The sequence below is a fragment of the Podarcis tiliguerta genome (assembly GCF_965153285.1).
Source record: "Podarcis tiliguerta genome assembly, chromosome: 12".
Taxonomy (NCBI): Eukaryota; Metazoa; Chordata; class Lepidosauria; order Squamata; family Lacertidae; genus Podarcis; species Podarcis tiliguerta.
In genome coordinates this window covers 13,566,085-13,579,180 of record NC_139545.1, presented here as the reverse complement: position 1 = coordinate 13,579,180, position 13,096 = coordinate 13,566,085, and the positions used below count along the sequence as shown (strand labels likewise).

Here is a 13,096-nt window from a genome sequence, read left to right as displayed (position 1 = left end):
CCCACTGATTCACAAAATAATCAGCCTCATACTGTAGCCTTTTTAATCCATGGGTAGGAAAATGTTGCACCCGAGCAGGGACGAAAAGGAGCCAAACGACACCAAGGGGTTAAAATCCAGAGAAGGAGTTTTTATTCTGCCAACCCGGGTGGGCAGAGGAGCAAGTGTGATAAGTCACAAAACAAGCACAAAGTTCACAGCCATTGCACATAGTTCATATCCCCTTCCATTTCCCTCCCCTTTTCTCCTTCTTCAAGAGTCCTGCCCATGAGTTCCCCTGAGCATGAACAGAAAACTACTGTCTTGGGACCATTTTTGGACTTTTCCCAGAAAGGGGCTGAGAGGGTTTCAGTGTGTTCCAGTTGTTTCATTCTTGTGCTTTGGCATGGTTCCCGGACAGAAAGCAAGTTGCAATGTGGTTCGTTAGCAAGGCCAGAAGGCATGAGAAAGGCCTGAGAAACAATGGACTGTTCTCTACCTTGTTGCAATCTTTTTTAGTTACAGCAAGCGGAATGATTAGCTAATGCTTTTTGTCTTAGAGGAAAATGCAGTTTTAAAAATGCTTGAAGCGGCCTGGCTGGGGGGGGGGGGATTCACAAACAGTTTTAGGGCTTTTGGGGGTAACCCTAACTGTTCCCCTTCAATACTACAGTAACGTTCAGCAGTAGCAGAAATACAAACTGGGAGATTGAATAAGGGCTTGAGAGGATTACTTACTAGCTGGCTTGGTTGGTAGGTGAAGGAACCTTAAATATACAGGGGAAACATTAACCCTGTTAAATTGATTTGTTCATGGTGCTGCCTTTTATATTTCTTTGAGACTGCTTTCCCCACCTCTCATTAAATAGGCTGCCTCTTTTATTTTACATGTTCAATTTACAGTCTACATCATCCCACTTCCATGTCAACACGTCGGCCTCCTCATGAAGTCTCAGGGCCTTAATGCTGATACCTCTGGAGCTTCTAACAACCCAAATAACTGGGAATTGTGAAACATGGCTCCAATTCCCCCCCCTTCATTAAAAGGGAGGTATTACATTTGGAATCACGAGGACATTTGCCATATGCTCATTAAATACCGACTGTTAAAAGAGCTTTGAGATTTGAAAAGTGTGTGAGATAAATCCAGGCAGCAAGTAATTGCTTCCAAATTAAATGAGTAATAAAGGTTTGATTGCTCAGTGCATAGCATGTGAAGAACGTACAATATTTGGGGGGGTTTAAAAGACGCAGGCGCAATCTGAGACATTATAGGGAACAAAGGATGGCTGTCTTTTTAGTAGGATAGGGATCACACTCCAAGCGTTTGGTCTAGCGCCAGACCCGAAAGCCAATTTGATAGGATTTCCTAAACTGGTATACCAGACCTATTAGAGAGATTTAGTAACTGGAGGGAGGGAGGTGAAATAGGCATGAACCTGGAGTAAATGACATCCATTTCAGCCTTTGTACAGAATGTGCTTGTAAGGTGGCAAACAGTTCCCCTAAGGCCTGGGGGCTGGATCTGGCCCAATTGCCTTCTCAATCCGGCCCGCGAACGGTCAGGGAATCAGCGTGTTTTTACATGAGTAGAATGTGTGCTTTTATTTAAAATGCATCTCTGGGTTATTTGTGAGGCATAGGAATTCGTTCATATATTTTTTTTCAAAATATAGTCTGGCCCACCACAAGGTATGAGGGACGGTGGACCGGCCCACGGCTGAAAAAGGTTGCTGACTCTTGCCCTAAGCAGACTTTGACTAACCATACTATACAGGGACGCGGGTGGCGCTGTGGGTAAAACCTCAGCGCCTAGGACTTGCCGATCGTATGGTCGGCGGTTCGAATCCCCGCGGCGGGGTGAGCTCCCGTCGTTTGGTCCCAGCTCCTGCCCACCTAGCAGTTCGAAAGCACCCCTAAGTACAAGTAGATAAATAGGTACCGCTTTATAGCAGGAAGGTAAACAGCGTTTCCGTGTGCTGCACTGGTGCTGGCTCGCCAGAGCAGCTTCATCACGCTGGCCACGTGACCCGGAAGTGTCTCCGGACAGCGCTGGCCCCCGGCCTCTTAACCTGAAACTGTTCTTAACCTGAAGCACCACAAAAATACAAAAAAAAAAAAAAAGGAATTCATTGCTTAGGGCTGCCACAGAAAATGCCCAATTTATATAAGGGGGAAATAGGTCCCTCCTCTTACGAAACATTTTACCATTGAGTACGCACACAAGTTTTGACGAATAATAATAGTCATTTATTATTTGATAGCCTGAGGTCATCAAAGCAAAGTACAAGATTAAGATTTTAAAAAATACCCCCAAAAAGGAATTCTAAAAACAGTGAGACCATTCCTACACATTCAAAAGGCAATTAAACCATTCCTACCAAGGTACAAGTCATAAATGACCGGGTTGTGCCTTGGGGAACGCCTTCTTAAACAAAAACTGTCTCCAATGTTCAGTAATGTTGAACAGAGTCCCATCTGTCTCAATACATTTTGTCTTCCTGGTTTTGGTTCCCATCTGAGATCAAAAGTGACAGAAGCTCTGGCCAAACCCACAACCCATAGCTAGTGCGCTGCTTTTGACTTGATGGGTTACAGCTTATTCACATCTGATTTACAACCCCCATTTTTCATGGATGTCAGTGGGGTTTCTGCAAGCATTCCGGTTTTCAAAGTGAGTGTTCTGGTTTTCGAATGTTCTTTTGGAAGCTGAACATCCAGCAACCAATCAGAAGCCATGCTTCAGGAGTTGAATGTTTTGGAAGTCGAACAGACTTCCGCAACAGATAAAGACGTCCCATTAGCTAAAAACAGATGCATGTTGAATAATTAAAACACACACACACAAATGGGACTTCTAAAATTGAAGGAGCACAGGAGCCACTGAAATCGAAGAAAGAGTTTCACATACCGGTCCACCCATTTGCAGCTTCAGAAATATGGAAATGGTGTTAATACAACTGAGCACAAATTAGTTACTTGGCTCCAGTGCTACATTTAAAAAGGTAGAGCAAAATGCTGGTAGTGAGCTATTAATTAGGCCTTATCTGGTTCAGTACTCTTAATTTTGAAATGAATTGGTGGTTGTTTAGCAGCTATTAATAAACCACTCTGAACAGCACATGGTCCTTAATAACCAATACACTTCTTTGAAAGTGGATCGCAGTGACCCTGAGGAAGCTTCTTTCCACATGGATTTGCTTAGCATTAGAGTGTAACGGAATTTCATGTGCAGTAGGTGGGCTGCTGTTTCGGAACAATTACAGGGAGCCACAAACACCAGCCACATATCCGTTCTCCAAGACATCTGAATGTGGCATTTCTTCATTTTGAAAATAACCTGACTGCCCCATTTGTGGGTGGGAAATGGGAAGGGCCATTTTTTCAGGTGGGGGTAAAGTCCTTCTTCATACTTCTTAAGCTTCTGGAAACAAGATCAGGCTGAGGATCCAAGAGCTTCCTGGGAGCTCTTAGGAAGATTTCCAGGGTGTTTAATGCTGTGAATCTTTACCTACAGTCAACCCAAAGAACTATGCAAGTCCTATATCACAAAATGCCAATAAGTCCCCAGTGACTTCATTGCAATGCAAGCAGAACCTGAGGGCATTCTGAGCCCTGAACTCCTCAATGCTTGGAGAATTGGGGAACACACACACACACACACACAGAGAGAGAGAGAGAGAGAGGCAGACAGGCAGACAAAGAAAGACACTCGTCGTCAAAGCAGGTACAAGGATCACAAAGAAACTGTCTGGAATGACCTCTAAAATGTTGGGATATTGGGGAGTTGGGGTGGGGGCTCTAGGCCTCTTTGGCATATGGAAAACTATCCTGGCAGGGGAAACTTTTTTCCTGCTGTTTTTCTACACTAAGGAAGTGTTGCCAGGAGATGTTATAATGACGTCAACTGTTGCCTTGCTGAGCACATGATTTTTTAAGGTTTTTTTTAAAGGATATAAAGTGAAAATGAAACTGAAAAAGAACAAAAGTATCTGAGGATTGAAAGGAGAGGACGGTGAGAGCAAAACATAATGGCTCAGGTAAGAACCCCTTTGAATAGGGGACATTTTCTATCAATCCCCACCCCATCCAAAATACCTTCCCTTTGATTGTTTTCCCTTTGACTGTTTTTTCAACGTAAGAATTGCCACTTGACTTGCCGTCTGCCATACACTGCTATCTCCGGCTGCAAGCCAACGTGCAGTTTAGGAGCAAAATGTCATTGAAAACAGTGAGACCTCTGAGTAAGAATACTTAGGATAGTTTTGTCTCTAGATCAGAGCTTTCCAAACAGCGTGTTGCGACACGTTCGTGCGTCAGCTGCAGTGTTTTGGTGTTTTCACATGAATGCTGCCTGCGCTCCTCCCAGGCTGGAAAGGGGTTAGTTTAACCTCCGGTTTGCTAGTGAAACTGAATTACTGTGTCACAAAATGCTGCGTGTATTAAAAGTGTTTCACCAGCATGAAAAGTTTGGAAAGCTCTGCTTTAGCTCCTTCCCCCCGCCTTGCAAGTCTGACTTACAAAAACTGCGATGAATAATCACAGGGTCCAATGGTTGAAGAATTCATCTACTTGTGGGGTGGGGGAAGAGAGCGAGGCTCCTGCAAGCCATGGATACTAAGTTTCTTGCAAAAAGAGAGCTCTGTACTGCTTATATGCCTGTAATTTTATGTAAGTTTTCTTGACTTAAATATTTTTACTTAGCTTGACTTTCATTTTTATACTTTGTTTTATTATGCAATATTTGAACTGATTTTTGTTTCTGCCTTTGGCTCGTTATAAAATCAATAAACATTTCGTCTACTTGCACTGGCTTGCTGATTGGAAGGACAGCAGTTCAAATCCCTGTGAGCTCCCATTGGTCTGTCCCAGGTTCTGCCAACCTAGCAGTTTGAAAGCACGCCAGTGCAAGTAGATAAATGGGCACTGCTGCAGCAGGAATGTAAATGGCGTTTCCATGTGCTCTGGTTTGTGTCACGGTGCTCCATTGTGCCAGAAGCGGTTTAGTCATGCTGGCCACATGATCCAGAAAGCTCTCTTGTGGACATTCCCGTCGCAGCGGTACCTATTTATCCGCTTGCACTGGCATGCTATCAAACAGGATACTGCTAGCAGCAGTAAAGGTTTAATAAAATGAACCATGGACGGGGGAGAAGGGAAGTTAATGGAAAATGTATGGTTTGTATTTTGGCTTAATATTATTGTGCAAATTTGTAAAATTGAAAATGATAAATACAATAAAAAAGATAACGATGCCACAGAGTGAGGTCTGGGATAAATATTTGTCCTCTAGACATGATTGGATTCCAACTCCCATCAGCCCTAGCAACTATAGCTAATGTCCTGGGGTTATGGGAGTTGTAGTCCAGCAACATCAGGAAGGCCACAAGTTCTCCATCCCTGAGCTACAGTATAAAAGAAAAGGCTGCCTCTGTGGCTGTGATCCTATGTATTTGGGAGTGTGTTTCATTGAAGCTAGTGGGACTTACTTCTGAGTAAACTTGCACAGCTGTTTAGCCAAGGAAAGCATGGGCTCACTTTCTTCTTGCAGAGCCCAAAGCCTGGAGACCAGATTGAGATTTATCGATTGGGTTACGAACACTGGGCTATCTACGTAGGCGATGGATATGTGGTCCACCTGACTTCTACAGGTAAGAGCTTCTCATTATTTCCTAGAAAGGGTAATTTTATGAGAGGGAAGAATATGATAGAGAACATTGGCAGATTTCCCCTGAAGAAGCACAGCCCTTGGGGGGGGGGGAAGGTTCCCCACCACTGGCTTAGGGACTAATTGTTGCTGGAAGTTCTATGTCCTGATACTTGCAATTGTTGTAAGCCAGTTAGAGGACTGCTTTGTAGCCAAGAGATTGCATTCTGGTTGGTTGTAAGTTGTTTTGGGTTGCCTTGGGCAAGATAAGAGTAACTAACAATTTTTTAAAAAATAATAGTATTTGTCAAAACAACAACAACTGATGTCTTCTTGAAGACAATGTTGTTGATGAAATGCAGGGAATCCAGGCCTAATGGTCACTGTTTCTGAGTTTCTTTTCTCTCTCTGTTCTTGAGATGAGGGTATAGTCGCCTGTCTGCCAACACAAAAAAGGCAGTGGTAAAGAAAGAAAAGCTTTCAGAAGTGGCTGGGGAAAACAAGTGGAAGGTCAACAACGAGAAGGACAGAAAATATAAAGCCAGGCCTGTAAGCGAAATAATTAGCACTGCAAATGAATATGTTGGGACTGAGAGAGACTACGACGTGCTCAAGATGAACTGTGAATGAATGGCCAACCATACAGTAGACAGGTGTGTAGAATTCATTCATGTTTTCATAATGGCAATCTGTCCCGTGATATTGAAATTCTTTCTAAACTCCTGATCCTGGAAAAATGAACTGAGATTAAGAAGCAGTTAATTTACTTTATTTTTATGTCGATTTAATTTCTAACCCCCATTTACAAAGATGGGGAGCAGAACAGAACATTTCTTGGAGTATGTTGAAGTACTGCAAACCAGAACAACAACAAAAAATATCATAACATTTAAAAATAACTTGAGTTCATACATTCAAATTGTCTGAAGTGAGAAATGAGAAGATTAAAAACTCCGAACTCAGAGTTAATTGTCTTGGAATCTGAGAGTTTCAATCTGGCTATTTTCTGTCTCCAAAAGAAACATTTAAAACAATGTTTCATATCATCTCTGTTGTGAGAAATGAAGGACCATCGGTCACTGTGAATAAAAATGCTTAAACCTCTTATTTTTTGCAGGCGAAAATCGGTCTCTGGGGGATATTCGCTGCTGTGGTAGGAGCTATGTTCTTGGTTCTAATTTTGTAGCAGCTGCGCACATCGGTAAACGCCATTAGTGTTCAATATATGATGAGACATGTGAACAAACTAAAAGACTGTTGGAGGACAATCCTAGGCTGGCTTCTAAGAAGATCCCATTATAAAAGAACAAGAGTTATTGAATAAAAACGAAAACATCAAATCAATCAAGATTTAGGTTTTCTGTCTTCATCCTTTGGTGTGAATTTTGAAGGATGGCTCTGTTTCAGTTTGTGCATTGTATTGTAAAGTGCAGATTAGTTAAGAATTTGAATGTGAATTGAATCAAATTTCTCCCTGCTGCCTCTAGATGTGGTGGTGGACACTGATCAACGTTGAAGTAAGGTTCAACTTACTTGAAGTCTGGTCAACTTCTGTACTTGGAATGGAGGATGCCGCCATCTTGTTTCAGGCCAGGCTTGACACATACAACGTTTCGCTGCAGGCCTTGGTTGTTAAAAATCAATACGTGCCTTTATAAAAAATTCCACAACAGTGTAGCTTGTGATACTGAGTCATACTCAGTCATACTGAGTTGCAGATCTCCATTTTGAAGGGAGTTGACGTCTTCTTCTTCTTCTTCTTCTTCTTCTTCTTCTTCTTCTTCTTCTAAGAGTTCTGCCAGTAAAAGTTTGAATAATATTTTAATGGGTCTGGAGAATGATCTATTCCAAAAGGAGTCAGTTCTTATGCTTCCAGTCGCTTCAAATTGCACAATATTAATATCATAGACAAACAACTCTGTGGTTGTCCAATTCTTCAGAGTGAACATAACCCAGAAGGCCACCATATATTATGTCAGACCATTGGTCCATTTCGCCTGAGCTAACCTGAGGTGGCCAAAACGACTCATCTCCTGACACATCATTGCATCAATGCGGCTTAATAAAGTGGGTGAGCGGTTTTTTTAAGCTCTCACACCTGGCATGGAGTCAAGTCCAGCCCATGAGACAAGGCAAAGCAATTTGCCTCAGGCGGCAGATCCAACCCCCGCCCCACCCCCAGCTGCCAGTCTGGCCACAGCCACCTGTACCACCGCTGCCATGGGTGCAGCCATGGGTGAAGGTAGCAGTGTGAGCACAATGGTAGTGGCAGGGAGGGGGCCCAGATCTGCAGGGGGGCTGCGTTGGGGGAGCATTTTACACTGGGTTTACGATGGTGCAGGCAGTTCCCCCTTGCAAGGTGCCAAGCCAAAGGGGGCGAAATAATAATAATAATAATAATAGTATCAATAATCAGTGCTATTTTTCTAGAAAAAGAAGTGCCGGAACTCATCATGAACACCCCCCTTGTTCTCCAAGACATCTGAACGTGGCATTTCTTCATTTTGAAAATAACCTGACTGCGGGTGGGAAATGGGAAGGGCCATTTTTTTCAGGTGGGGGTAAATTCTTATGAGAAGTCCTTCTCCATACTTCTTAAACTTCTGGAAACAAGATCAGGCTGAGGATCCAAGAGCTTCCTGGGAGCTCTTAGGAAGATTTCCAGGGTGTTTAATGCTCTGAATCTTTACCTACAGTCAACCCAAAGAACTATGCAAGTCCTGTATCACAAAATGCCAATAAGTCTCCAGTGACTTCATTGCAATGCAAGCAGAACCTGAGGGCATTCTGAGCCCCTGAACTCCTCAATGCTTGGAGAAATGGGACACACACACACACACACACACACACACACACGGAGAGAGAGAGAGAGAGAGACAGACAGACAAACAAACACACTCGTCGTCAAAGCAAGTACAAGGATCAGAAAGAAACTGTCTGGAAGATAGGGATAGCTGCAGCTTACAGGATGCAGCAGTTGTGAAGGGGAAGTCTTCCCAATCAACTGTATGCCCATGCCAAGGAAAAGCATCACCTGCTTGAGGGTGGTGAACCTATGAACCTGCAGACATGGGCCATGGTGATGGCCTATGGAGTCCAACAATATGTAGAGAGCAGCATGTTGGCTACCCCTGCCTCAGACAGAGATTGTGGTGAACGGGTCTTGCAGGGCAGGAAACCATTGCAGAACAGCCAGAACATAAATACAAGGAGCCTAGCAGGCTGGGAGGACAGGAAAAAAGTGATATGGTTATTTTCCTTTTTGTTGTGTAATTGGGTAGAAGTCTTTTCCTTACACCTCTAGAATAAGGCTACCCAAATCCAAATTTTATTGCGGCAAAAGCCAGTAACATTAAACACCACAAGATCAGACAAAAAGAATTCAACAATGGCATCAGAAAAGAGAAGGGGGAAAAAAGGGGGTTACACAAGGGAACTTCGCATTGTGCCATTCAACAGAGGAGATTTACGCTTCCTGATTACTAAAGTGCAAAATTTGGCCACCTCATATGATATTGAGCTTGAGGAATCCTCCAGAAGGTATTTTCATAAAATTTCGGGGGAGGATTCCAAATAATGTTGTAGGGGTATACATTTTGATAAAAGTGGCAAAATAATTTGAACTCGTTCTTCACTATAAAATTTGCAAAATAGAAGGATGTGTGTGACAGATTCTACCTTATTAGACATACAGGGGCAGAGACGCGCATGCATTGGTACCCGCGTGAATTTGCCGTACAGCACTGCTGAGGGCATTGTCTCAAAGCGGGCTCTAGAAAAAGCCCATCTATAAGCTTCGTTAGTGATGTTAGTTAAGTAAGGGGCAGCTGCGAAATTAGGCCAAGTTTTTAAATATCTATACGTCTCCGGGAGTAGGGCGTCTTCTTGTTGTAATTCGACATCGTAAAGTCTCTGAGTAATAATTGCTTTTGCCTTGTTCAGAGTTCCAATAAAAAGATTTTCAGGGTTTAGGCCAATTTGTTTGATCTTATTAGTTATTTGCATAAGCCAAGAAGGATAGGGAACTGCGGCCAGGAAGCAAGGTAACAGTCCCTTAGGATTGTAATGGATTTTCAGTCAGAGGGATATTGCTTGCTCCCAGACTTTTAATTCCACTCTGGGCAGTCCTGCCTCTTGCCTTAAGACTGCATTAGGCGTACACCTTGTGGTAGCAAATAATGATCTTAAAAATTTTGATTGAACTGTTTCAAGGGTCTTAAGGTTGGCAGAGGGGCTAATTTGAGAACCATAGAGGAGTTGAGCTAAAGATTTTGCCTGAAAAACTTTTAGGGCCATCGGGAGGAAGCCGGCTGCTTTCCTTCTGAATAATCTAAGGATGGCATTTGCACTTCTTCCTGCTCATATAGCTGATGTAGTCAGGTGTGTTGACAATTTGGCATTATAAGAGAAAGTAATGCCTAAGTATTGGAAGGTCTTAGTCTGTTCAATGGCGTTTCCCTTTACGCTCCAATTATCTTTCCTGAAGGAACGGTTAAAATGTACAATTTTAGTTTTAGCAAAGTTAATTGTTAACAGTTCAGTGTTACAGTGATCACTAAACTTTCCTAAGGCACGTTTCAGACCCACTTTGGTTTGAGAGAGGAGAACAGCGTCATCAGCATACATTAAAACTGGTACTTTTCTGCCGTTAGAGAACACGGGGGGGGGGGGGTTCAATTTCACGGCAACATGTGACCAGGGAGTTAGCATAGATGTTAAATAAAAATGGGGCTAATAGGCATCCTTGTCTAACTCCTCTTTGGACTGGGATTTCTCTTGAGAGTCTACCGTCATGTGCGAGTCTTATCTGGAGGGTATTGTTCTCATGAAGCTTAATCATCAGAAGTAATAGCCTTCTGTTAATACCCATATTGGCCAATTTGGCCCAAAGCCTACCCCTGGATACAGAATCAAAAGCTGCCTTTAGGTCCACAAAGGCCGCATATAATGACTTTTTCCAATGTTTCACATACTTATAGACAAAATAATCTAACACTAAACAGTGATCTATGGTGGAACGTCCAGGTGTAAATCCTGCTTGTTCAATTTCTAGTAAGTCATTATGATCTAACCATTCACATAATTTTAGACATAGATGTTTTGTATAAAGTTTGCAGATCACATTCAGAAGACTAATTGGTCTATAATTGGATGGATCAGAGGGGTTGCCCTTTTTAAATATAGGAACAATTATAGCCAGTCCCCAATCTTTAGGGATTTCAGTTGTCTTATCTATGTATGAAAATAGATTTGCAAGAACCGGAGCCCACCAGTTTATTTGTGCTTTCAGAAGTTCAGCAACAATGAAATCACTTCCTGGGGCTTTGCCAGATTTCATTTGCAGAATTAATGAAGTGATTTCAGTTTCAGATGTTGGGGGCCATGGTGTGTCATTATCTAAGGGGGTGTTAAGCAGCGCAGAGGGACGATGTTCCCTAAACAGCACTTTATAGTGCTCTTCCCATGAGTTTGCAGGGATTATTGTGCCCTCGTTAGGAGCTTTGGTTTGACTGGAAATAATTTTCCAGAAGTTGGTATTGTCTTTTTCTATTGACACTTTTATGAGGGCCTGCCAAATGAGGGAGTCTGCGGTTATTTTTTTGGTTTTTAATAACTCTTTGTAGTTCTTTTTTTTAAGTTGTAACTCTAATTTAGTGAAAGGGTTAGGATTTTGCTGGAAGACCTTAAAGCATTCCCTGAGTATAAGTTTTGCCTGGATGCACTCGCGGTCAAACCATTTTTTGTTGGTAGGGGACTCATTGTGGTTAGGTCTCCTGAGTCTTGACAATAACGGTTGGAGTTTTCGGATTAAAGTGTTATAATGGTCAATTGGGGACGTCTTTTCAGTGTCGTTGGAGGTCAGATCGGCCCAGAGGAGTTGACCTTCCATTGATTGTGTCCAAATGCTAAAATTGTTATTGATATAAGGGGACCATTTAATTCTGGATCTACCTATTTGTTGTAGAACATTAGGATCAAGTGTCTGTGGGGCGAGCCCACATCTAGAGGGTTTCCAAAATTCAGTCCTTTTAAGATTTAGGGGTAGATGGTCACTTTCGGTTCTTATATCTACAGTAAATACAATATATTTATCGAAGAGTTCTTGGGAGACCAGGATGTAGTCAATAACAGAATGCCTTAAGCCTGACCAATAAGTAAATTGGCCGGGACAGTCTCCCGAGGAAAGGCCATTTAAAATAACAAGGTTTAATCTAAGTGCCATTAGAAAAAGACATGTACCAGCAAAATTGGTAACTGGGTCAAGTGAATGACGCCTGAATAGGGGCCAATGTTCATTATTAGCATTTAGGGGACCCATTCCACTTTCGTTGATTAGCTGTTCGTCTGAGTGGCCTAGCCTTGCATTAAAATCCCCACCAATAATTAAGGAGGGAAACTTATTTGAGACAACGAGAATGCAGTCTTCCAATTCGTTCCAGATGTTTTTGAGGTTAGTTTGTTTCATAAGTGGGTGAATATAAACATTGATGCATATGATCTTGAAGTGGGTAGAGAATATTTTAACAGCCAAAATCCATTTTTTATCGATTTTCAGTTGGATAGGGGGGGTTCCTAGATCTGTTGATATGAAGGTACTCAGACCTCCCCCCGGTCTTCCGCTTTTTGGGCCAATTGAGGCACAAGAATGGAAAGCAAAATAATTGTGTAGTTCAAAAGGATTTTGCATCCAGGTCTCTTGGAGCATAATGATCTTAAATTGTGATACGTAGGTTAGAACGTCTTTGTCCATTGTTTTCGATTGCCATCCAGCAACGTTCCAGGATAGTAGTAGAGGTGAGAGTCATTTTGTCTCTTCAATAACATCTAGGGCTTTCCCGGGGTCGTGGAAGATACATCCATTAGATGGTGAAGTCTCCGGTAGTGTGATTAGGGGTGCCACAGAGATTTCGGCGAGGATTTCAGTTGGGCAGAGTAGAGGTGTGTGTTCTAACTTGACCTGAGGAGATTCATAATCCATTTTTCACTCCAAGTTAGGTGGAGTATTTGCCTCTTTTGTGGGTGCTAGGTCTTCAGAGTCCGTTATCTCTGTTTGTTCGGCTTTTGGCAGATGGGAGAAGGAAACAAGTAACTCCTGCTCCATCGAATTCTGTAGATGAGTAGCCTTTGATAGGAGGGGCATGGGGTACTCTGTCCAACTAATTAAGTCTGAGGGTGGAGAGGTAGAGCTCGTAGTAGGTTGGGTGCCCTCATTTTTAATTGCTTTCCTTGTAGCTGGAAAGTTGGGTATAAGAGGGCAAATCTTAGTGTTGATAAAAACTCTTGTAATAAAAATTCCATAATTTAATAGTAAGCTTCGTAGGGACATCATATAAGTTGGAAACTTTTTGGATTCGAAGGAAAGCAGTATCCTCTGCATGTGTGGCTTGCTGTAAATGTGGGCAGTGGATTTCAGATCGATGGAGAGGGGGTTTACGCCCAAAAGCTCAGCTAGATGCCTTCTTGCGACAT

At 42.5% G+C, this 13,096-nt stretch overlaps 1 protein-coding gene across 9 annotated transcripts in view; it reads left to right on the top strand.

Annotated features, from left to right (window-relative positions):
* Positions 1-3,914: 3,914 nt before the first annotated feature.
* LOC310660455 (phospholipase A and acyltransferase 3-like) overlaps positions 3,915-13,096 on the top strand; it is a 32,575-nt gene continuing 23,393 nt past the window's right edge. For 5 of the 9 annotated variants that reach the window (XR_014503361.1, XR_014503362.1, XR_014503363.1 and 2 more), the window contains exons 1-2: positions 3,947-4,019; positions 5,489-5,630. Coding sequence is in view for 4 of the 9 variants with exons in the window: in XM_083405234.1 (XP_083261360.1) it covers positions 4,011-4,019; positions 5,489-5,630 (151 nt within the window). In the remaining 5 variants the exon portion in view is untranslated. Of the gene's footprint in view, positions 4,020-5,102; positions 5,153-5,488; positions 5,631-13,096 lie in introns of those variants that run through there. The other 4 variants (XM_083405241.1, XM_083405234.1, XM_083405236.1 and 1 more) reach the window with 4 other exon arrangements.